This window comes from Cebidichthys violaceus, unplaced genomic scaffold, assembly GCF_023349555.1.
Source record: "Cebidichthys violaceus isolate CVI_PGR_0920_01 unplaced genomic scaffold, fCebVio1.0.p SCAF_24, whole genome shotgun sequence".
NCBI lineage: Eukaryota > Metazoa > Chordata > Actinopteri > Perciformes > Stichaeidae > Cebidichthys > Cebidichthys violaceus.
Genome location: NW_027176417.1, coordinates 4,141,014 through 4,164,115, shown reverse-complemented (window position 1 = coordinate 4,164,115; position 23,102 = coordinate 4,141,014). Strand labels below are relative to the sequence as shown.

General features: G+C 43.0%; 1 protein-coding gene across 3 annotated transcripts in view; it reads left to right on the top strand.

Moving 5' to 3' along the window:
• LOC137878853 (interleukin-1 receptor accessory protein-like 1) overlaps positions 1–23,102 on the top strand; it is a 195,226-nt gene that overhangs the window by 96,428 nt on the left and 75,696 nt on the right. For all 3 annotated transcript variants that reach the window (XM_068719296.1, XM_068719295.1, XM_068719298.1), the window contains exon 6: positions 20,990–21,064. In XM_068719296.1, coding sequence (XP_068575397.1) covers positions 20,990–21,064 — 75 coding nt within the window. The remainder of the gene's footprint in view (positions 1–20,989; positions 21,065–23,102) is intronic.

Below are 23,102 nucleotides of genomic sequence, written 5' to 3'. Positions count from 1 at the left end.
TGTTTGATGAGGTGGCACTTTCTGGGCACAAATGCTGTTTTAAGCAAACAAAGGGCTATCTCGCTCAGCGTTTTGTCCCAAGATTTAGGACATAGGGCTGGCAAGGGTGGACTAGAGGATTTAATGCATTTTTAGTGCTAAGTCTATGGACTCTTGTATAGATATACAAATCATGATCAGGAATTGGGAAAGACAGTATTGTTATTGCAAAGTGTGCTCCATGCTGCACATGTCGGTGTTTTCTGCAGTTGCATGTTGCATGTGTTTTTATACCTTGCACAGTGTGCATGGCAATGAGTGAGAGTGGAGGTACCATGACGTCGGAGTTTCTTGTTTTGAGTTAGCTCAAAATGATGTGTTAGTGTTCTGATGTGTTTATATTACACTAAGTACAGGTTGAGCAATTGACTGGCTTCGCTCCCAGTTTTGACATATTGACAAGGTTTCATGTAGTGTTGAACACATTATGCCTCCCAGTATCCATAGAAATCGTGTTCACAGGGGATGATTCTGCATTGCATGATTTACATCCAATGTCAGTGTTCACTCGCGGTGTAGAAAGCAGTTTGCCCTTTATGTAATGAAGCAGAAAGTGCAGCACATACTGAGTGTGTTATGCCATCCTGATAAAAAGTGGCAGGGTACAGTAGCCAGGGAATGAATGGGATTTTAAAACGACTGCTTTTATGGACTGAGTAGAACAGCTGCACGTCCTAATGAGCGGTGAGGCGCATCGAGACGCCGCCTGTGTGGCCTAACGCACAGTGGGAAAACAATGAGTGCAGGTGTTTTGACCTACATGCCCCCTGAGTGTGTTGCCTTTTAAAGGTGCGGTGTATGGAAGCGTTAAACGTTCATGGCAAAAAAATGCAACAATTAGTGTTTTTCTACGACTACGATTTTTCCATAATCTAAACTAAAAAGTCTCAATCAAACCTTAACCTGGAATAACACAAAGCTTGGCAATGACCACTCAAAAAGATTGCCATCAAAGTATTCTGGGATTTAGTAGAGTCGTTGTTGTCCGTGGGTTGCATTGTGGCAGAATGTTTTCTTTGTCTACCAACCAAACTACTTGGGCGCCTATTATTCGCTGTAGTCGGTGTGGTTCCTCTACTTCATTCAATGAGACATTTTCATCGTGTGTGATTAGCACAGCTATTCAGAAGCTAATACATGATTCATCATCACACCCACCTATTCTATTTATACTCCACATGTGCCAACCCTTATGGTCACGGTGCTCATGGATGCACAAAATGGCGACAGAAATGGCAGGTGCACTCATTGTCTGTGTCATCGTGACACATTCGCCTGTGCCGGTCTTTGTGAATGTGTGTGATTGAATCTGTGTGTGTGTGTGTGTGTGTGTGTGTGTGTGTGTGTGTGTGTGTGTGTGTGTGTGTGTGTGTGTGTGTGTGTGTGTGTGTGTGTGTGTGTGTGGAAAACTGAACCCAGAACAGTTTGGAGCGAAACCTCTTTGCCTAAGAGAAAAGGTCTTCATGGAGCAGGTGAAGCCAAGCAACAGATGTGACGCCAGTTTGAACAGATGGTGCGAAAATCCAAAAAGGTCAGGTGGTCTGGTGCCTGTGCCTCTATTGCAGCACATTGATTAGGCTTATTTATGTGCTTTTTTTTTTAAAGAAGGAAGACAGAATCCCTGACAATAATCCCCTTAATTACTAACAGTGGGCAGCTATTGACACACTCCTTGTGATTTGGTACATCAATGCTTTTGATGAATATTGCTTTCTTAGACAGCTGAAGCTGAACTACAGAAAACCTCAGTCCTGCACCACATCACCGCTGAGCTTATCTTCTTCTTCTACTCTTTTTTTACACTTCAGGTCAAAAATGCACATACAGATGAATAATAGAGAGAGTTGCTTTATTTTATTGTATCACCATCAACTTATTCCTCCTTGAAATGATTCACCCACAGACTGTTATTCCATCTGATTTCGGATCCCTAAACCGACTGTCACCTTTGCATCGGGCTGCTGTCACACACCTTGTCAAATATCTATCAATTAGCGAACTGTGCTTACAAATGCTCCCCCGACACCCCGTACATCTGGGATTGCTAATTAAGATGACGTGTTACATAATTAATGCCTTTGCTCTGCTAATTAGTGCTCACTTAGTGCCTTGGCTTCGGAGATGTGAAAATCAGTGCTAAATGTGATTCCACACCACAGTGGCGTGGAGAAAGGGATAAAAGTAGGTGATGTGGAAAACCGGATTTAATACGCACATCTGTATTATGTTGTATTATTTTTACTTTGATGTTGTGTTTAAGTGTCTGTACTTCACAGGTTGGTTTCGAGAAACTTAAGATTCATGGCTCCTCTCAAGGCCACAAGTACATGAGTCTACATTGTCTTCTCCTCTCCCACCACTCCTATCTCTGACAGTTCCTAGAAACGCCCCATCAAGGACACTTGATCCACGCGGCAATCCACTGATTCCGCCCGGGAGATAAGAAGGTGGGGAGGGACGCCGGATGGGACCCCTGCATAATTTATAGAGAGCAAAAATCAATTTTGTGGCATAAATTACTCTGTAGTTAATTAGTTGCAGATTGGTCTTTTACAAAAGGTGCATTCTAAATCACTTCAGGGAGAGACTCACTGCAGCGAGACGAGGCCGCATTGTTCAGCCGGTGATAACTTCACATGATGTTATGATGCAAAATTAGGCTTGTTTCCTTATTTGGAACATGACCAGAATTTTTTCAGAAGACGAAATGGTCCTTTCTATGAATAGAAAGAAGAAAGGGAGAAAAAAGATAATTGTTATTTTCAGTCCCTCTACTGGTAAGGCAGGGAACTTATGGAGGAAAATGGAAGCTGGTGTTAGTGATGTCAAGTAAATCCTCTTGCTCCCTACACATTCCACCCTCGCTCCTTCACACGCTGACACACACGCTTAAAACTACACACACACACACACACACACACACACACACACACACACACACACGCCACCACACAAACCACCCTCGGTCAGGGAGATTGCTTACCAGCGCTTAGTTCAGTGGCGATGCCCAGTTGGGCCTTGATGTAATGGAAATTGATTGCACTGCTCCCAGGCTACACTGTCATGACAAGTTATTTTAATGGCACTAAAGCGGGCTTATGTCGAAGTTTAAAGGAGGGGGGGGCGGGGGCAGTACAGTGACTCGAGGCGTATTTACAGCATCGCAATGCTCTTTATTTATTTATGAGATGGCACGATGTTTCTTTAGAAAAAGAGAGGGCGCGTTTGCGATGAAGAAAATGACGGAGGTCGGTGGGTGATGGGGGTAACGATTCAGAGCCATTTTCCTGCCATCTGGTGAGTTACCACCTCAGTAGGGCACATAGTGGTTGAAGTGAGCCACAAAAGTTATAATTAAAGAATGATTTGTGCTTCTCTGTGCACATTTCGGTGTCAGTTCTGCGATGGTACAGTATAGTACATACAAGCCGTATACTGTATACGCCCATTTATCCGGAGCAGTAACCTGCCAACCGGCGAGGAAGGGGATTTTCAGCCGAGATGAAATCTGTTGTTTATTGGCCGCACACAGCTAATGGTTGCAACATAAGAGCTGTGACAGACGGAGGTTTCCAGGTTCTCTTTGTGCCTTTATTCTTTCCCTCGCCATCTCGTCTCAGAAAACAATAACAAAAGTAAAGACAGAGGCTTTAGTGATGTGTGTTCCACACGTGAGGTCATGTCCTGTCAACAAGTTGCATTCAGGTAACTCCTCAGTGTCTTGCTGGCGGATGTATTTGTGTTATTGGAGGAGACTTGGCTGTTCTTTGCCACGGGCGAACTTCTAAAGCTGTTGTTTACTCTGTCTGCCATCCTGTTCTTCTTCTTCTGCTTTTTTCCACATTTATTTCTTCCCACTCTGCTTGGTTTGCTATACAATAAACCACATGATTTATATTACGTGCAAAAGACACACAGGACTTAGCGATGTGTACTTAAGGGCCTCATAACACAATCAGTTCCTAAGTTTAATGGCATTTCAGATTGCAACTGTAATAAATTACAATGGCTCATGCATGAGCAGTTCAAGTAATGCGTTCCCCTCATGTTTTGTCCGCAGGCCAATTAAGGCTCACTGTGTGACAGTCTGGCCGAATCAAAAGGTCCCAGCACTTCCTGACAGCTAAAGCAGCCTATTAAAGTCTTGCGCCCTGACTGAAACGGCCGTCGCCGCCCACCATGAGTGATCGTTACCACATATGTGGGTTGGACACAATCTGCGGGCTAGGATTGATTAGGATGGGGAAAACTGATCTCGAGCTTTCACCCGAGGGAGCGAGGCTGCCATGCTTAACGGTGACGAAGGTATCAAGTCCGGTTTTGAGCAAAGTCGCCAACGTGCGCGCGCCCACTAGTCTGGTTTCCCACACCGGTGTCACTGTGTGCAGCGGTAAGCCTCATCACACGGGTCAGCAGAGCCAAGACCTCACTCACATGCTGCTTGATCATCTGAACAAGTCCGGAAATTAACTTTGATGTGGAACGTCTGTGGGCGAGCGGCTCGGGTCCACGAGGGGGAAAGAGGTGGCTGGTCAGCTGTGTCTGTGGGCGAAATGTGTTTGCCACATGCAGAGATATGAAAGAGAGCCTGGGAGAGGAGGAGTGTGTGTGAGAGAGCGATAGAGAGAGAAGCCACCCCCACATACTCAATGAGGAGTCACTCGTCTACTTAAAATATGCTTAATTCATATTCGACTCACACGGAGTTGTGGGCTTATAGAGCTAGATTTAATACATCTCTGCTCTCTCTGTGACAGATCTGGAGCATGTCGAAATTATACTGTAATTTCAATGAACTATCTCTTACAATATGTGCAGGGGCAGACCTTTCATTAGCAGTGAGTGACATTACTATGTGCTTTTGTGTTCTAACTCACCCAGGCTCCGCCCTCTACTGGACTCACTGCGTAATACTCTCCTTCATGACGAGCACATGTTCGCCCACTGAAAATATGCACAGTGTAGCCGGCGAATTAAGACGTTCCTACCCGAATGCATGAGAACCCCAAAGTATATGAGGCAGCACACATCGCTGCTCGCTATCCGAGATCAGCCCACTGATCGAGTCGCCTCTTCAAAACCCACGTCAGTGCACATCTGGCCCACCACATCGCTTTACCGCTACTTCCCGCTTGTGTTGGCCCCACTGCTTCCCCCAAGGCCGGTAAGCCACGTTTCTCACGGCCCAGCCCAAGCCGCCCCATCAGATATCAGGTAGTGTGTCGAGGCGTCCTGGCATCAGCCACTGAAGACAAGAGCCCCGGTGCAGGTCTGGTGGATTGTCTTAGGGTGCGGGGAAGGCACTGATACACCTCATCCTGTTGACCCATTTTGGATCTCAATGGACTAAATCGATGTTTTGCCTACAAGACGTTCCATACGCTGACCGCCAAGCAGCTGCTGGAAGTCGTTCAGCCAGGCGATTGGTTCGCCACCATTGACTTCAAGGATGTATACTTTCATATCAAGGTGGCTCGGAAATTCTTGTATTCGACCTTAGAGGGGATAGCCAATCAGTGCAACAGGCTGCCGTCCGGCTAGTCCCTGACCCCCCACACCTTCAGCAGGTGTGCGGACAGGGCGATGCTTTTTTTTAATCTTGATGACCTCATCGTCATGGTCAAATCCAGAGAATGAGCGATGTGTCACACGGCCCAATTGATCTTACACCTAACCAAGTTGGAGTTTGCGATCAACTGGGTGAAGAGCAGCCCTCTACCACAACAAGTGGATTATTTGGGGAGTGTGCTTGATGCATGCAGGCTTCAGACCACAGGGGCTGGGTGTGACAGTGACGGTGTTGACCGTCATGCAGGCTCTAGGGTTCATGCCGCCCACCCGGTGGTGCCGCTGGCGCTGCTGCACATGCTGGGCCTGCAGAATTGGTTTGCAGTTACTTTTTCTTTCTTTTTTTTCTTTTGTTCCCCAACATGAAGGCAGTGCTCTTTACTAATTGGCCTGCAGGGGTTGCATAATTCTACAGGAAAACATGTTTGTTGTTCAGTCCTTGTATGCATTTCCCTTCGAGGTCATGTGTGGCCAGGAAAATACTAAATGAATCAATTTACATGCTCATCGTCCTGCAGTTTCTTTTATGTGAATGCCCCTGACATCTATGGTTTGATCTATCTTTTAGCTACTATGTGGCATTGATTCCTTCTTCTTCTTTTTTTATCTGCTTCAGTGTGATATTTTTCCTTAGACAACTGCTTTCAAAATAATACCAAATTAGGGACCCCAGGGCCAGCAGGTCTTCTTTTAATTAAATGAGTGACTGTTATTCTGTAATGAGAAGACTGGACCAATAGCATTTCACTGGACTGATGTTATCTACATTCAAACCTTCTGATTCTGCTGTTATCAGTCGTCCACCTCCATTCCTTTCATAGGGCCGACCCGCAGTGTGCATGTGGAACTACTCTGATCAGACACACTCCTCTGATACAGAAAACCTTTTCTTGCCAATGATGTCAGTACATCTCCTCCTCTGTTCCCTTTGAAAAACAATCTTTCTTGAGACTTTCTAATTCAAACATTGGAAAGTAACCTTTACTTTGACCTCAGACCAAATCAGTCCTTTCCGATGTTCGTGTCTTTTGTTAAGTCTGTAAGTTCCATGGAGCCATCAAATAATTTAAAACATTTAAAGAAAAAACTCACATTATCATTGTATAATATTTGCATAAAATGCTGTTTAATGTGAACTGAAAAGCCATTTATGAAGATAAATTATTATTTTTAAGTGATTGTGCAGTTTTTTTCTCAACTGCTTTCTCAACCTTTTAAGATTTATTTTTTTATATTCTTGGAACTAAATGGAATAAATGTACGGTGCAGAAACTCTCCAACCTTCCGGTGCTCATGTCTCGGTAAAATAACTCAGAAATGCCTGGCTTGTAATGAGATGCACTCTATTTTTGCAGAACCCATGTCTCAGTTTTACAGAGGCTTAAAACTTGCATAAATGTCTCTTCCTCTTCCCTTCATCTATGTATAGCACATCTCCCCAGGATGACTGTAGAGGATTTAAAAGGTGAGATCAATAACGGTTCACAGCTTTCACCTGGATCATTCTAGTTCATGGAAAGAGCACCATAAGATTGTGCACACTCAGTGGTTTTACACTGCTGGCTTAAATTAGTATGTTTTCATGCCTTTGTGACACAGCTCTGAATGTCTCATCGAGCCTTTTAACTAAAGTCGGAAACAAAAAAAGTGGTGTTGAGTCAATAAGATGCATGTAAATCCAGCACCTCCCAGCTGAGCAGCAGTACAGTTTGGGCCCTGCAGCTCCCTTGGGGACAGCAGATTCAGGGGGGTTTGCACAAACCAGCGATGTAGGGCACCACAGTGGTGAAGCTACCCCGGCTGGCACCCGGCACCAACCGCTGACCTGTTTAAACAGCTGGAACGCTTGGCACTGCCTGCCTCCGGAGATTTGCGGGGCCACTGGCAAAGGGGTTGAGAGGAAGGAAGAGGGGGTGGGGGACGAGAGAAGGACGGGGGATGGGAGGCATGGTGGCGGAGTTAGGAGGACGGATTCATAGCTAGGCAATAGGGGGCCACTGTGCAGCAATGGCACCAAGCAGGAATTAAACAGGCCGCTGGCAACAAGCTGAGGAGGAGGAGGAGGTTGGAATAGAGTTCAAGTCAAATAGACACAGTTTTTAATAGGGGGCTGGCCAGTTTGGTGGGTCACTTTGGTTTTGTAATGAATGAGTGGCCTGGACAAATAATAAATAGATTGTCGAGAAGCCTCTATGCCAACTGTTTTGTTTGTCGTTAACAGAAAAAAGAGCCTTTTTGTTTTGGAGGGGTTTAGGCTGTGTGTTAGGGGCGTGGGAGGTCACGGACTCAATCAAGGGAGCACTTCACAGCCTGCGACGGGTTCGACCAAAGCTAAGCAGTCGCTGGCAGGAGGTTGAGAGGGACAAGTGGGATGGAGTCACTACAAGTGTGCTGCTGGAGGAGAGGTTTTAACAACAGAGTCATCGTAAAACAGCCCTAAATTGACGTGAAAGGGGCCCAAGGACAGCAGTAACAAAGTAGTATAGAAAGTAATACAACGCCGATAGGAAAGTAATACAACGCCGACAAGATTGTTTATGGTTTCTCTTCCATGTAATAATGCCTAGTCGTACAGCTGCCCTTATTGTGGTGAAAGTACTGCAAAAAGTAGTGTGATCAGAAACACATTTCTCTCCACAGACTAATATTGTATGGTAACGTATTACTTCCTCATGAAAGTATCTATTATGTGTAGTATTTTGACTGAGCAGGTAAACCAGCTGTTATCTCAGGTGCATAGCCTCTCCTTGGGATGTCACTTGATCACAATCATGTGCCTGCTGGGTCACAGGGTCATCTCCAGCTTGCGATGATGATGCAAGAGGATGTCAATGACAGCCCAGATTCAAACGTTGGTCCTCAGCCGAGGGCTGTATGGAAGGTTAGCTGTGTGTGTGTGTGTGTGTGTGTGTGTGTGTGTGTGTGTGTGTGTGTGTGTGTGTGTGTGTGTGTGTGTGTGTGTGTGTGTGTGTGTGTGTGTGATAAGGCCGAACTGGAGCGAGGCCACAACGCTGAGAGACCTATGAAAGACATCGAGAGAGGCGCTATCGTCCCAACTATCTCGGCACAGATCACAATGATTCAGTCGTGTTCACGGGTCTCTCTGCACGAGGTTGTGAGAATGTGGTGCAGCATTTAAAGGTAAATTCAGCTTCACAATTATTGCCATCATTTAGAAATTGAATAATGAAGGTAATAGCACACCAGTCACTGTACAAGGTGCTGAAGAACCAGCAGTTTCCAGTTGATCATCAGAAGAAGATGTCGAGCTACCTCTGAGATAAAGACATGCATTATCACTGTTTGCTTGTTCAAGGATTTCTTTCTTCTTATGTCACATCCATTGGAGAGCTTTTTATTATTAAAGACGGTCACGCCCTTGTTTATGGAAAAGCTTAAGCCCACTCGTTTGATCATACTTCTTTCCAGAGGTATGTTGACAGCCGCCCTGATGAATAATGCAGAGGGTTTGTGATATACTCACTGCACATTCCAAAGGACGTTTGAGCGCAGGGCCGAGCGCCATTGGCTAAAATCATTTCAGGCACCAGCAATCGGACCACGCAGTGGTTAAAATCAAATGCCAATATTTGACCGACCCAGTTTGTTCGACTGAAACATTGGGAGGGAAACATGTTCGCTCAAGTCCAGTTTGGTTGTATTTGCTCAGAGTGGACTGTAGAGAAACAGAGGCTGCTACAGACAGTGTTACATTACAGAGGTGCAGACTAGTATAGCAGCAAAACGTATCTGCACCAGATAGATGGCTGCAATCAAGGTCTTAGGTCCTGGTTCTCTTCCAGGGTTAGACTGTCAGATTCTAGTTCTCCCGAAGCAACATGATATTATTTCCATCAATTTTGCTTTTAAAGTTCATAACATCAGAGTCCGCCAGGGAAGCAAACGCATAATAATTGGCAGTTTGATATAAGTGGCTTGTGACAGCGAACCTCTTGTATGTTCCCAGTATGAGATATACAAATGATATACAGGCAATGCATGTATTGTATAGCATGCAAAGATTGAGATGTCAGGCTTAATGATAACAATTAGCACAGTAGTCTTAGATGGATCACCTTGCTGGTTGAATCTAATGTGGTTAGTATAACAGTAGCATGTACTCTCTGCCCATAACAAATCTTACATGTGTATAAATAGGTACATTCTTGTTACCAATTAATTATTATCTAAGTTGTTTTATTTTCTGGTACAGTAATGACTCTGTGTCTTGTGTTTCTCTTGATCACCAAGTTTTATTTAAATTATAAAAAAAACAAAAACAAGGTTTATCTTCCTCTTCATCTGTGTTGTGCTTTTAATTGTTACAAATTGCTTGGTACAGCAAAACAGATAATATTGTAAGATATTGCATGCGATGCTTATTGTGCATGACATCAATATTGGAACAATTCGCATTCATTATGCGTGGTATTGACATCATGGCCAGTGTTGGGCAAGCTACTTGGAGTGTAGTGAGCTGAGCTCCTCTACATAACGTGAAGCTTCGCTCCACTGGAGCTGGAGCGACATGACAAAGTAGTTCTTTTCTACAAATATGGTTGTTATGAAGCCCCAAAATAAATTATGTATTCTGATTTCTAACCCACCCCGCGAGTTCTGCCTCGCTAGTATCTGCCTTCAAAGTTTGATGTGGGATTACGCCGACGAGAACTTTACTGAAACACCGTCCCCCTAAACAATCTCTATTAGAGGGTTGTAAGGATCCGTGTTATATCGTCTGTGTAATGTGAACCACCTGCAGCACAGGGTAAATAAAAAGTAGTCCTCACGACTGATGAGATCTGTAAGATGTGTGATCTGCAAAGCTAAACAATATTACAATTCGTCCTTGGGAAGTGTACTGTAGCACTAAAAGAAAATATTTTTTTCAGCTGGAGGAAGCAACTTGTGAAATCTTAATTAAAAGATTGTATCAGACATGGCTTTGCTTATGGAAAATAGGGAAATAATGGACTTAAAAGACAAGTTTTTACAGACAGAGCAGAGAAATAATTCAGTCTGCTGGGGTAGCTGGAATGAGAGAAAACGTATTTGCCGCAGGGAGAGAATTGGCATTTTTAATATCCACAGCAATGGACTCTCAATATAGTAACTGTGAGGCTGCAGAGTGTCATTTGGCACAAGATCCTTCATTTTCTCTATTTCCCTATGCCGTTTGTCTCTTTTTAGTCCTCATTATGACAAAAACAAAGTGTAATTAACGTAATCATGATTAATTACAGCAGACAGCCTTGGTATACACATCTGCCTAATTACTTTCCTTCACTTTATTTCAAATTCAAAGTAAGCAGAACTTGTTATAATCACAGTGTTTCTTGTTTTCCTCTTTCTCTGGCGTGTTCCTGTCCAAGTCTATTTTTTGCCCATTTTGTTTCAACAACTTTTTCTCGAACATCAAAAAAAAGAAAATTAATCCAGCTAAACAGCCCTTTGCTCAAACGCTTCGACACATGTTACTCCCACCGTCCCCTCAACAGCAGCCAAGTCCACATATAGAACTGGAGACGGACATTTTGGGAGGACAACATGGGCAAAGCAGGAAGTGTAGCACTGCCAAAGGCAACCTGCCAAGCTGATTCCCACAGCGATATATACAAAGTAATACTCCTATTGATTGCTCTGAATAAATTTATTGAGGCAAACCGGAAAGCAGGCTTGGGGGAAAATAGGGGAATTTATGACAGCCAGCACTCAAGATTAATTCACTTTTTTTTAATTACAGGGAAGTACATAGGTATTGCCTGTCGAGTAGTTAAATTTAAAGCTAAGACAAATGACAAGCATGCTTGCTGATGCAGTATATGAAAGAAAGTGTATGAATCAATAGTGCATTTTTCCTCGACTCTGCCTCATCGAAAATGTGCATCTGTATTAGATTCTCAGGCATATTCAAGCGCAATGGAGATTGGAGAAAGATCTGCTTTCTGGGTGTTGTTTAATCCATTTTCTCTTTCTTTGCCTCGTATGAATTTGTTTAATAAACTTTCAAGCTGACTATACTTTACACCAACCCTTTCATGAATTTTATGTTACATCATTTTTTTTTCTTTTTTCTTTTTAAATCACTTGGTTTTCTGTTGTTTTCATGCTGCAGGAAAGCAATTCCCCCTGCAGAGGAGAACACTTCCCAGAATGTTAATTTGTTGTTTAGGCAGTTCAAAGGCAGAAACCTGCACATTAACACAGTTTAGTGCTTCTGAGCCCGGGACCACCATCTCCTGAGTCTGTTTTCACACCAGAGACACTCTAAAGACGAGCTATTAGGGTGTTTAGAAGGGACAGATAGTGACGATCAGGAAAAGCAGTTTCTTCATTTTTTTTTTAGAGTCCGTGCCAACGTGGTCATAACCATGTTCGCCGCTTTGTCACTTAAAGGTAAAAATTGATTTTTCACAGTGGATTCTGTGTGTAATTTGCTCTGCGGCACTCACTCTAACTTCCATCAGCAGAAGCCGATCTATTTCATGTGAAAATGTTGGATTTCATCTCGAGACCATGAATCATCCGGAATGTTAACCTGCATGCAGAGTTCAACATCACACCTGCTGCCTTGTCATCGTTCACGAAGGCCAGCTGGCATTTAAGCTTCAGTCAAAAGTCTCATGTCTGACGCTGTAAAGGACAACACTCAGCAAGGTGTCATGTAATCACATGTGATTTATGACCCCTGCAAGGACCTGTGTCAAACGAGAATCTCTTTTTCAAACTAGTGTCGTGTGGAGAGAACACATGCATCTGTTGCAACCTCATGCACACAAAAAAGAAACAAGCTTTTACCTCTATCGATTCAAAAACGTCTTTAAAATGTATTTGTATTAACGTGCTATTATCTTGTTGGGATCAGCCAATTGGAAAGCTCTATAGTCATATTAAGGCAATACAATTGGGGAAATTTAAAAAAAGCACAAGCTGGAAATTAATTTCTGAATATCCTTTCCCGAGCACAATATAGTTTAAACACTTTTTTGATTCCACACATTTCTCTTGCCATCCCATGCTATTCTAGCTTCACCGACACTGTTGCACCGTATCACTCCCGATCCTATAAAACAAAGTCAACCGAAGACTAATGACTGCAGCTTGTTTCACATCTCCACCTTTACTCGCCCTACTTTGAGATAGAAGACTACGGGTATTACAGCATGTCAATCAGTGTTAATCCGGCTCGCTTTCTTTCTTCAACCTCTGTCACAAAACATATTTCACGCCCAAGCAATGACCCAGACTACCTCCCAACACACACACACACACACACACACACACACACAGGCCCACTTTCCTATTGGTTAAGAAGCACCAAACAGCATCTTCATCGACATTTCTTTTCGTCCCTTCTCAGCTCACTCTCCCACTCTATCCGCCGCAAAAAAAAAAACCTTTTCATACAGCACCCCAAGCCTTCGTGCAGCTCCGCTTCTTCACCACCACCATCTCCTTCCTCTCTGACTCATCCTCAACTCCTCCCCTCAGGGATATTTCAGGCCATGCAGCTTGAAACATATCACCATCCCTCCCACCACCCAGCCTCCCTTTTGTCGAGTGAATAGCACATTTCTGGGGCGGGTGGCCAGGTGAGTAATGAGTGCAGGCCTCTCTAATTAACAAGCGGACTCTTTCATAGCGACGCGTGATCCACGTACGGACAGCTTTTCCTTCAGCAGCGCAAATGTTTACGGTGGCGCGAGGTTCAGGAAGTACGCGTCAGATTCAAACCGACGTCTCATTACAGCGTGAGCGTTGAGAGTAATTATGTGGAGTGACTTTCTTTTTCAAAGAGTGAAGTCGCTCCAGCTATTCCCAATGCCTGCAGTTATATGATTTATGTGATTTCCCCTGAATGCATTGTCCCATCCGTTGAGCCCTCTTATATTCAATTGTTTTGATGGATCTTCTAAAACAACACCTTTTTCAATAAGGAAATATACTCTTATTATGTTCTGTTCAGGGTTTCTATATTGGTATTTTTCAACAAGTATCCTCGGAGAGTATTGCATTGTCATTGCTTTAGGGCTCATTTTCTTTCCAATAGTATATTTTCCAGCACTTTCAAAGATCACCATTTCAGCTCGGGGAGTCGAGCTCATTTTTAACAAGCAGCATCCTCTTTCAGATAAAAGATTTATGTTTTGCACCTCAGAAATATCCATCATAACAAGTGGCTGCGACTCAACAAAGCCCACAAAAGACACATTTCCACTACGTATTAGAATGGGCGAGACAGATTTTGATCTACATGGTGTGACTGTTGGTGGCAGACTCGGAGCTTGCAGCATCTCTGAAACGGCTGCTGTTTTCAAGGTGTTTTTAGTCGCCGCAGTGTATAGAAGCGGTTCGCTGCAGTCCTTTAGGTGAAGTCATGGTGAAGTCATGGAGCGAGGTCAGAGGTTCTTGGCCTGCTGTTAAAAGCATGAGTCTATGGAAACCTCCTGCTTCATGGTGGAAATGTAACAGTGTGGAGAGACTTTTCTGGGCCCACACTAGACACCTCAATGTCAGCTAAACGTCATTCAAAAGCTACAATTGACTCACTCTGTTCGTGGCCATAGTAAATGGATACTTCCAGCAGTATAACTTGCCGTGTCAAAAGGCGCTCATCATCTCAGGCTGGCTCCGGGAACATGACAGTGGGTTCAATTTACTCCAATAACCTTTGCAGTCTACAGATGTAAAGCCATCAGAGCTTTGGCGGGTGCTGCTGGACCAGCGGTTTTGAGGATGAGGTGGAATGGCAGGTGACGAGCAACAGATCCCGATACTTTCTGTTCCAGATCATCATGTGACACATCTCTTTAAGGCCGTCCGTTTCAGAGGTTTGGTCGTCTCGGTGTCTCCCGTGCACAGCTAGTCTCCACAATGGTGCTAACAAGAGCTTACAAACAAGTGAACAATGTGCAGTGAGATCGGTAGTTGCTAGTATTGTATTGAGTAGAAACTTCACATCACCTATCAGATTTATTATATATCATTACATCTGTTATGTTAACAATCGGGGAATGTAATTAAGTGCACTTACTCAATTAAACTCAAGTACAATGTTACTTGTACTTGAGTCTGCAATCATGATGAAGAGATATTCAGCCTACTTTATTTTATAAATCATACTATATAGGCTCACTTCTAAGCCTTAACCTCATTCTCATTTGAAAACAATGGAGGGGGATAAACAATGGAAATGATTTCCTCAGTAGAAACCTCAAATTGCTAAATGATAGAGCTTATGAAGAAATGAAGCCCAGGTGTCTTTTATTGCTCCCCGTTTCCCCTCCTGTAGTAGTTAAACTCCTTCATCAGAGAATGCACTCATCCTGACTCTGCTCCATTTCACCCGCTTGCCTCAGGCAGCTTCTTCGGGGGCAACAGCCACAAGGTCCTCCCGCTAAAATAACAGTTATTTTGCCAGAACTATTAACATCCAACTCCCACACGGCGCGATCACAGGCAAGAGCAGCCGACGCCGAACCGATCTGTATATCTGACTGGTCCGAAATCAGTTTGCTGAAGGAAAATTGCACCGGTTCTTTTGTGAGGTAATGAAAGCAATTTTCCTTCAGCTGCGGTCACATTAAGAATTTACAATGGCATTTTTCCAGTCTATTGACCTGTATAGTTAGCCATGAAAGAGAACGGTGCACAATACAACCGTGTAAGTACTTGATGGCAGCCTCTCGGAAATACAGCACAGCAAGTGCATAATGTAGTAATATTAATGACTTCTGGCATTTAATTCCAGCAATTGACTCAAGTATTGTTCCCTTATGGTGTTTTTATAGTCATTTCACCTTATTTTGATCATCAGGGTGGGTTAGATTATTTACCAACACAAACTTGACAAAGGGATGTATTGAATTCAGTTTGCTGGTTCGTGGTTCATTTATCCTCTCTGCCCCGAGGAAGCCAGTCACTTTTTCAAAACTTTAACAGTCCCTGACAGAGGCTGACAAATTTCTTTTCCTGCCCAGTTCTCCAGAGAACCCCTCGGCTAAAGTCCAGTTTGAAGACATCCATGCTAACTTATTCAACACATTTAAGTCCTTGAGTCTTGCATTGTCTTTCGGACTCACTCAAATGACATATCTTCCGATATATCAGGTCTCAGCAGGGTTGGTTTGCACAAGTTAGGTCAGCTTTTGCCTTCTTTTAAGCACAGTGATGAGTTGACAACTTGATTCAATCATTTAGGCTCACTAATATATGCTGTTTTTAACAGTCACATTCAAATTAAGTCTTCAAAATAAGTGTTTAGAAAATGTCCTATTTATTTCGCTGCACGTCTGTCTTCATCTTGTTCGAATTTTGGACCACAAATCTGCATTTGACAGCTCTTTTTCAGACAGTATCATCTGAATTTAGCCTTCTCTTCTCTTCAAGAAACTTTTGTCAAAACAGCTGTTTTAATACTTTGTGTTCGTTGCTAATTACTGCTTATTCTGCTTATAATTATTCAGCGTCAGTTTCTTATGAATAAATATCACAATGTCGCCATGAAGACATGCTAAATTATTTTTGCCAGAGTAGTATTTTATTTGTCTGATCAGGATTGATATTTAAGAAGTAAAATCTTCAGGCAGATTTTTCCATCAGTCTGATTGTGTGTACTGATCTGAAGAAACTGAATCAGAAACACAACAGGAGTCGAAGATCATTTATTTATTTTTCTTTTGTATGTGATTGACTAACACGGTTTGCCTCTCGAGTTGCTCTAAAATTGCTTTCATATATTTTCTCCCGCGGAACTCACACTTTCCTCTAACGATCTTAAGCTCACAAACACACAGAGACACACACACACACACACACACACACACACACACACACACACTACTCCTCTTAATCTATGTCTGCTGAAGTAGTCTTTAATGAGGTGTGAACAGAGGACCACAACGCTCTCCCTCCTTCTTCATCTTCCCGCTCTCTCTCACCCCTGAGAGAAACCGACAGACAGGGCGACAAAGACACACAGCGACAGACGGATAGGGGAGGTAGGGAAGGCGAAGGGAGAGTTAATGGGAGAGAACAAGATCTTTTTTTTTTCTCCCCTCTTTCATTACTCCATCCCCCCATCCATCATCATGTGATCACAACGAGAGCAGATCACAGGGCCCGTGAGGGACACTTTAAAGATTTTCTCCCCAGCTGATCCCAACGCCAGGCTCCTCCATGTGTGTGTGTGTGTGTGTGTGTGTGTGTGTGTGTGTGTGTGTGTGTGTGTGTGTGTGTGTGTGTGTGTGTGTGTGTGTGTGTGTGTGTGTGTGTGTGTGTGTGTGTGTGTGTGTGTGTGTAATGTGTCCTTGCTGTGTGTGTAGGGAAGCAGGTCAGGCTGGTTGTGTTTCTCGCCCTTCAGCGAAAAGCCTGCCTACTCCCTTTTATAAAAAACCCACCACAGAATTATGGTTCCATAGTTGAACACCAGCCAGCTTCACTAATGCATCTCAAATGTGTGTGTGTGTGTCTGTGTCTGTTTGCGTGCCTTCCAGCACGGTGGGATCCCACTGACAAACAGCATATCAGCAGCGTGCCCTTGATTTGGATGAGTTAAACAGCCTTCTCCTACTTTATTTTTTTTACCTTTAGCTGTAAAATAAACTCTTCAAAAAATGTTCCACGATGTCGATTGCCTTCCAGGATTGGGATTTCACCTTCAACCGGCTCAGTGCAACCGGCATACCAAAACGACACTTCACAGTTGAATGAGAGAGAAACTATTCTCGATACCTGACTTAAAAACAATATATATATAAATAAATCCACCTCGTCACTTTAAATTACAAAGTGGGGTCGCCGCAGTGAGCAGCATGTCATGCCCTTTTAATTGAGAGTCAATAGATTAGTCCTGTTTGCTCGGGTGACATTCTGGAGTTGTCACAGTCAAAGAGCACAGACTCAGGCCTCAGTTTCTAGGTGGTAAAATGGCAGAAACGGCTGATAACTCAGGAGGTGTGCTCCCTAAGATCTTAACAGACTCCAATTTGTGCTGGTCCACTTCTCCACACTGGGTGTGGAAATCCTGACGACTACCATGAAAGGAGAGATTTTAGGATCTTGAGTTTCAACAGCAGAACGTAGGCTACTATGTGATATGATTTGTTAAAATTTAAAGATAAACTTATGGTGCGCCGGTAACCAGATGGCCAGGGCACACACAGTATATAAGCACATTATTCTGGTCGAGGATCTTGGTTGCATGTATTACCTCATCTCCTGTCTGCCTCTATACTAAGAACTATACAATAAAGGGGAAAATGCATTTTTTAAGAAGTCCCCCCAAAAGGATTCAGTTGGATAAATTACTGTAGGAACATACATTGCAAAAAAATAAAAGATCCCCTCCAGACTGCAACGTACTGGACAAAATGTTTCCTTGGATTTCTGTCCTCGAGGTAAATATAGTTTGTTTTTGCAGAGGCTGATAGCTCCACCTTTTGAATTAATCTTGGATTGTTTTTCATGCCTCATTCTGCTCTGTTCACATCCATATGAAGGCTCAGAGACCCGTTTGTGTGCAGTTGCGTTGCATGAATAGCACATGACTACATCTGTGGGTACGGTCACCAGGAGTAGCGCTGGAGCTTTCAGGTTATTTTCAACCTGCGCTGCATTTTCCATTTTCCCGTTTGTAACATCCCGGCAGTTGATTGTGTAACTTCACTATCGTGCTTTCCTACCTCGAGGTGCTACTGGAGGCAGTTGCCAGGAGTGCTTCACTATAATGCATAACACACGGCCAGTGAAATCTACAAAAGTTGAAAGTCACTAAAATGTCCTTTTGACATTAATTTGCCATAGTTGGATTTTGGTAATTATCTCAATTATTCTATTACTATTGCATTTTCTGTGTTCTTTTTTTTTATCATTAATGCACATATATAATGTATGGCTTTCAAACTCACTCACCGTATAAACAATGAGCTGTGGCTCCATGTTTGATGTGTGTATCCCCAGCTGAGCTTCTTTTCATGTTACTATAAATACATGCGGCCACATTCCTGCCCGTGCACCAGTGTTCTTCCTCTCAAATCCAGCATTGTCTTGTGCAAGACAAACCATCAGAGTGGCAAAAGTCGTTCTTCTTTTCAAGCCGTAACGAAACAAAATAATCTAAGCATATTTCATCAAGAAGGAAGGTAATTAAGGTAATGAGGTTTCTTTGCACAGCACTGAAACACGGCAGGCGCAGGGAAAGGCATCATTTGCTCTGGTCCTTTTATTACATTTGTAATTAATGAGCTCACATGCGTTCAGACCAGTCATTTTAACAAATTGCATGATCCTTTATTTAAGACCGCTTTATGGTTTTATCTGTCAGTTGGTGATGAAAGTGTATTTGCTTAGCAGGAGTGAGTGGACATCACTGAAGGAACGTTGTATATTTGGCTGAAAATAGTGCAGAGTGACTTTTTAAAATAAGAAGTACAAATTATGAGATTGTACCAAGAGAGGACAACTCAAACTAAATATTGACATAAATATCAAAACTTCATGGTCTCTTGTTTTTATGAATTTAACAAATGGTGTTTGATTAGCTCATCTAACGTTTGTACACAAAACGTCTGCAGACTTCTGTCAGATGATGCTTTTAAAAACGCTTTCCTTTTCTCGCAGTCTTCCACGGAAACAAAGTGTCTACAAATGAATCATTTTTGCTTCTTCATTGCAGTTAGAGGCTCATAATAATTGTTGTTAAATGATTGAAATGGCCAAATGTTAAGGTTTTCCTGCCAGTAACCTCTAGCGAACGTGCAAGTTACGCAAATGGGCGGAAGTAACGTGAAAACCAGGGAGGAGGGGTGGGTCACATGGCATTTGACTTACGTTTCCTTCCAGCAGTAATGCTGGTTGCTTTTAACCATGGCTGTGATTTGTCCCAATCCAAGTTGCCTTAACTTTGACCATAGAGGGTGGCAGAACAAGAAAATGGCCCAACTTGTCTATTTGGAAGGCAATGACATCATTTATTTTGACATTTAGTGTGGAGCACTTGTACAAGTATAAATCTGTACGTACTCCTTACAACGACTGAGATGTCAACAAGGAGCTGGCGTAACTATTGAATTCCTTGAAAAGCAGTGATTTAGACCAAAATAGTTCAAATATATTAGTTGACTTTTTAAAATGTATTTTACTGACCTTGTCGAGGCAGAATATCACGTACAGATTTCCACTCAGTAGTTCGAAAGTGCATTTCCAGGGTCTGTCAGTTGCATCATAAAACCCTCAGCTGCCATGTATTGCACAAACCAAATAGAGAAAAAAACTCAATATATGAATGCAGGAATCTGAATAACTGCATTTTGAATCCGTTGCTGTTGGGATGATAACTAGCCGGAAGGCTTTATATAAACACGTAACTGTAGCGAACGCTCTCTGCTGTGGTGAGTTACATCACCAGAGAACTGGAGTATGGAGGAACAGGTCCAACGTGAACTTCGAAAAAACCTCCCTCCACTCTGTCGCTGTTCTGTGTGGGGGTTTTTTTGTTTGTTTTTTTCAGGTTGAGCTCAGCGATCAGTGCTGCAGTCAAACCACAAGTCATTTGTACTGAAACAAGCCTCTTCCCTCCGAGTATTTCCCAGCGTGCACAGATAGAAAACCTCTCTGATGCCACTTTGAAGACTAGAACCAATTAGGGAATCATTATAATGAGGAGCCTCTAAGTGCACGTCTTTTGTTACTCAGCAGCTGTCTAATTGGAGTCGGTGTATTTGGGAAGGCGTTGGGACGACGGCTGTTCTAATAGAACTGTGATCAGCGACCAGCTCATGGCTGACCTTTTGACAACATATACCACATTGCTTGTGCAGAAGGTTTTGCTTTAATTTTTTTTTTAATGGAAGGAAGTATTCATGGTATGTCAAAAGAATGTACACTTCCCAGTCGTATCATGTGTACACTGCTGAAAATACTGCATCTCCTGCAGCAGCTCTTAACCTTCCCATGCCCACTGCAGCTGTGAAGGATTTTTACCTTAGGGTATATGTTCTGTAGATCCAGAAATGGTTGACTAGTTACACAGCTGCTGTATATACAATGCGGTTTATATAGCGGTCCATGTCAAAGCCATATCCTCACTTACACTGTGGTTTCTTACAAGGAATGAATAGCATCAGTATTGAAGCAGCTGCTTCTTTCAAAGCATGTGCATTGATGTTTAAAGCTTTGAATGGGTAATTCTGAGTCATAGTAATTCATCCGATCTTTTTCTCGGTCCACTCTTTAAATATTATATTTCCTTTTATTTGTTCCCATTTTTAATGCAGCCTTTATTGTGGTCCTTAATGAATAAATCATACTCCAGTGGCCCACAGGGGAGAAAGATGTTGAATTTAATGTGCTCTTCCTTTTCTCTCTGTTTGTCTTCTCACAGCTCCCCTGACTGACAAGCCGCCGAAAATCCTTTTCCCGTCGGAGAGCCAAATGAGCGTCATAGAGATGGCAATAGGTAAGGAGACGTGTTTTATTCCCCATTCTGATGGCTTATTTTCCATCTGTTGGTGGAACGTGTGCTGTCATACTCGTGGCAAAGCCAATTCCCTCAAAGTAGGATCTGTTCTACTTAGCTGTGGCTTTGTTAGGAACAATATCTTCATGTTTATCATATTTTAGTAAGAGTCCTCCCTGTTTTCTGATCTGCTCCCATTTCCATTTGTTGTTGACGCCGTTTGCTGTCAATGCAATCTCAACACATCCTCTTTGTTTACCTGTTGTACTGATAGAATTAGTGCAGATTATCCTGAAATGATCGTGTGCATGTCACACTCGGCACTCTGTTGCTTCTCCTGTCTCTTATTTTTCTCTTACCGTTAGCAACTCATCAACACTTCCTGCACAAATGATTCATATAAAGACTTCTAGCAGGTTAGGATGAGCAATATCTCCTTTCCTAGCAGGTCTTTAAGGTGAAAGGTTGAATTCCCAACAACAAGTGGCAAAGTAGAAGTGTTCGAAAATGCTGTGGTGAAAACCATAGTTTTGTTGTACTAATGGAACTATTGCTGTGAACGTATATATTATGCTGAATTTACCATTTACCTGTTATTTGAATACTAGCTCTTATTTGCCAATTCATGATATTGCTGTAACTTTTACTATGTGATCCTCCGAGTACTTGACATCAAAGTTCAAATTCAGTCAAATTCAATTAGATAAAGCCATTGACACTAAGTTGCCAGCATTGGGGTGTGTTGCCCAATTGAACTGTATTGATCTCCGACACTTTCCTATCAGTTTGTTCTTCTCATCTGCACACATCTGACAGAACAAGTGTTGAAGTGTTCAGTACAAGATTTTCAATTAGGTCTGTTGTCTTTGCCCTTTTGTGAACGGACCTTGAGTTTTCCTCTCGATGGAGGAAAAACACGAGATGAGTCATTCGACACATTTGTGTATGAAAGAGAAAGATAATTCAGTGGGTTTAAAAGCCGTGTCCGCCGCCTTTTCTCTTCCTTTCCGTTGGAGTGCCTCTGCATTGTAATTACACTGATCATATCTATCTGGGTTTTCTTGTGCAACATGGGTGCTGGTTTGTTCAGCCGTAATGAGTCAGTAATGATTCAAAGTGCTGCTGTTGCTTCTGAGAAATCATACATAACGCGCTACCTTCACATTCCTGATGCTAGCTTCTTCAAACGATTGCCTCCATTTCTGCCTCGTGCGGCTGCCTCAGAACAGCAGTCCTCCGTTTGCCTTACCAGCTTTTGATGCTCAGGGGCTCATGGGAAAATTCCCGCTTTGTGCCTTATTGGACGAGAGCTCAGCTGTTGGTGGAAGGGAAAATGGGTCATGATGGAGGCTTCCTTTGAAGTCAATTTGTCATGGGCGACGAACACAACTGGCTCGCAGAGGTAAAAGGTGGCAATCAGAAAATAGACGCAAATCGCTGTAGCTTTAAATTGATGATGGATAAAAGCCTCTCTGGCTTTTATCATCTGATTGAGTGGATGATGGTGATTTACAATACCCATTAACTGATAGAGCAGGCAATAATGGTCCAAAGATAAGAAACGTGCTGCTGTTCTTGTTTTGTCTTGATTTTAATTCTTCTTCTTTCAGCTTTCTAGACCTTCATCCCCCAAATGTATCAGATTGGATTTTCCTCTTGATTTAGATTTTCCGGTGGCTGAGGATCAGTAGAAACAGTTCTGTATGCTCCTTCTTCGCCTCAGCACCCACTGATATTCTACACAGAGTCAGCACCTCTGTGTACATAATATATGAACACCTATTTGATGCTCTGCCTGTACAAGCCCCTATCGCTTCCTGTCGGCGTTGGGCTAGCATGCTCTTGTCATCCACAGAGAGAGCCCAGTCGAACGCAGTGTGGCAGTTTTGGCGGAATTTTAATATTCATACTCCCATGAAATATAGAAGCGTAAATGGCTTCGGCTGACAGTTAATTAGGCAGGTGAGAGGGAGAGAGGAGGAGGAGTGGGGAAAGGCGAACGTGGAGAGACACTTTTTGGGCTCTTCTTATGGAACTC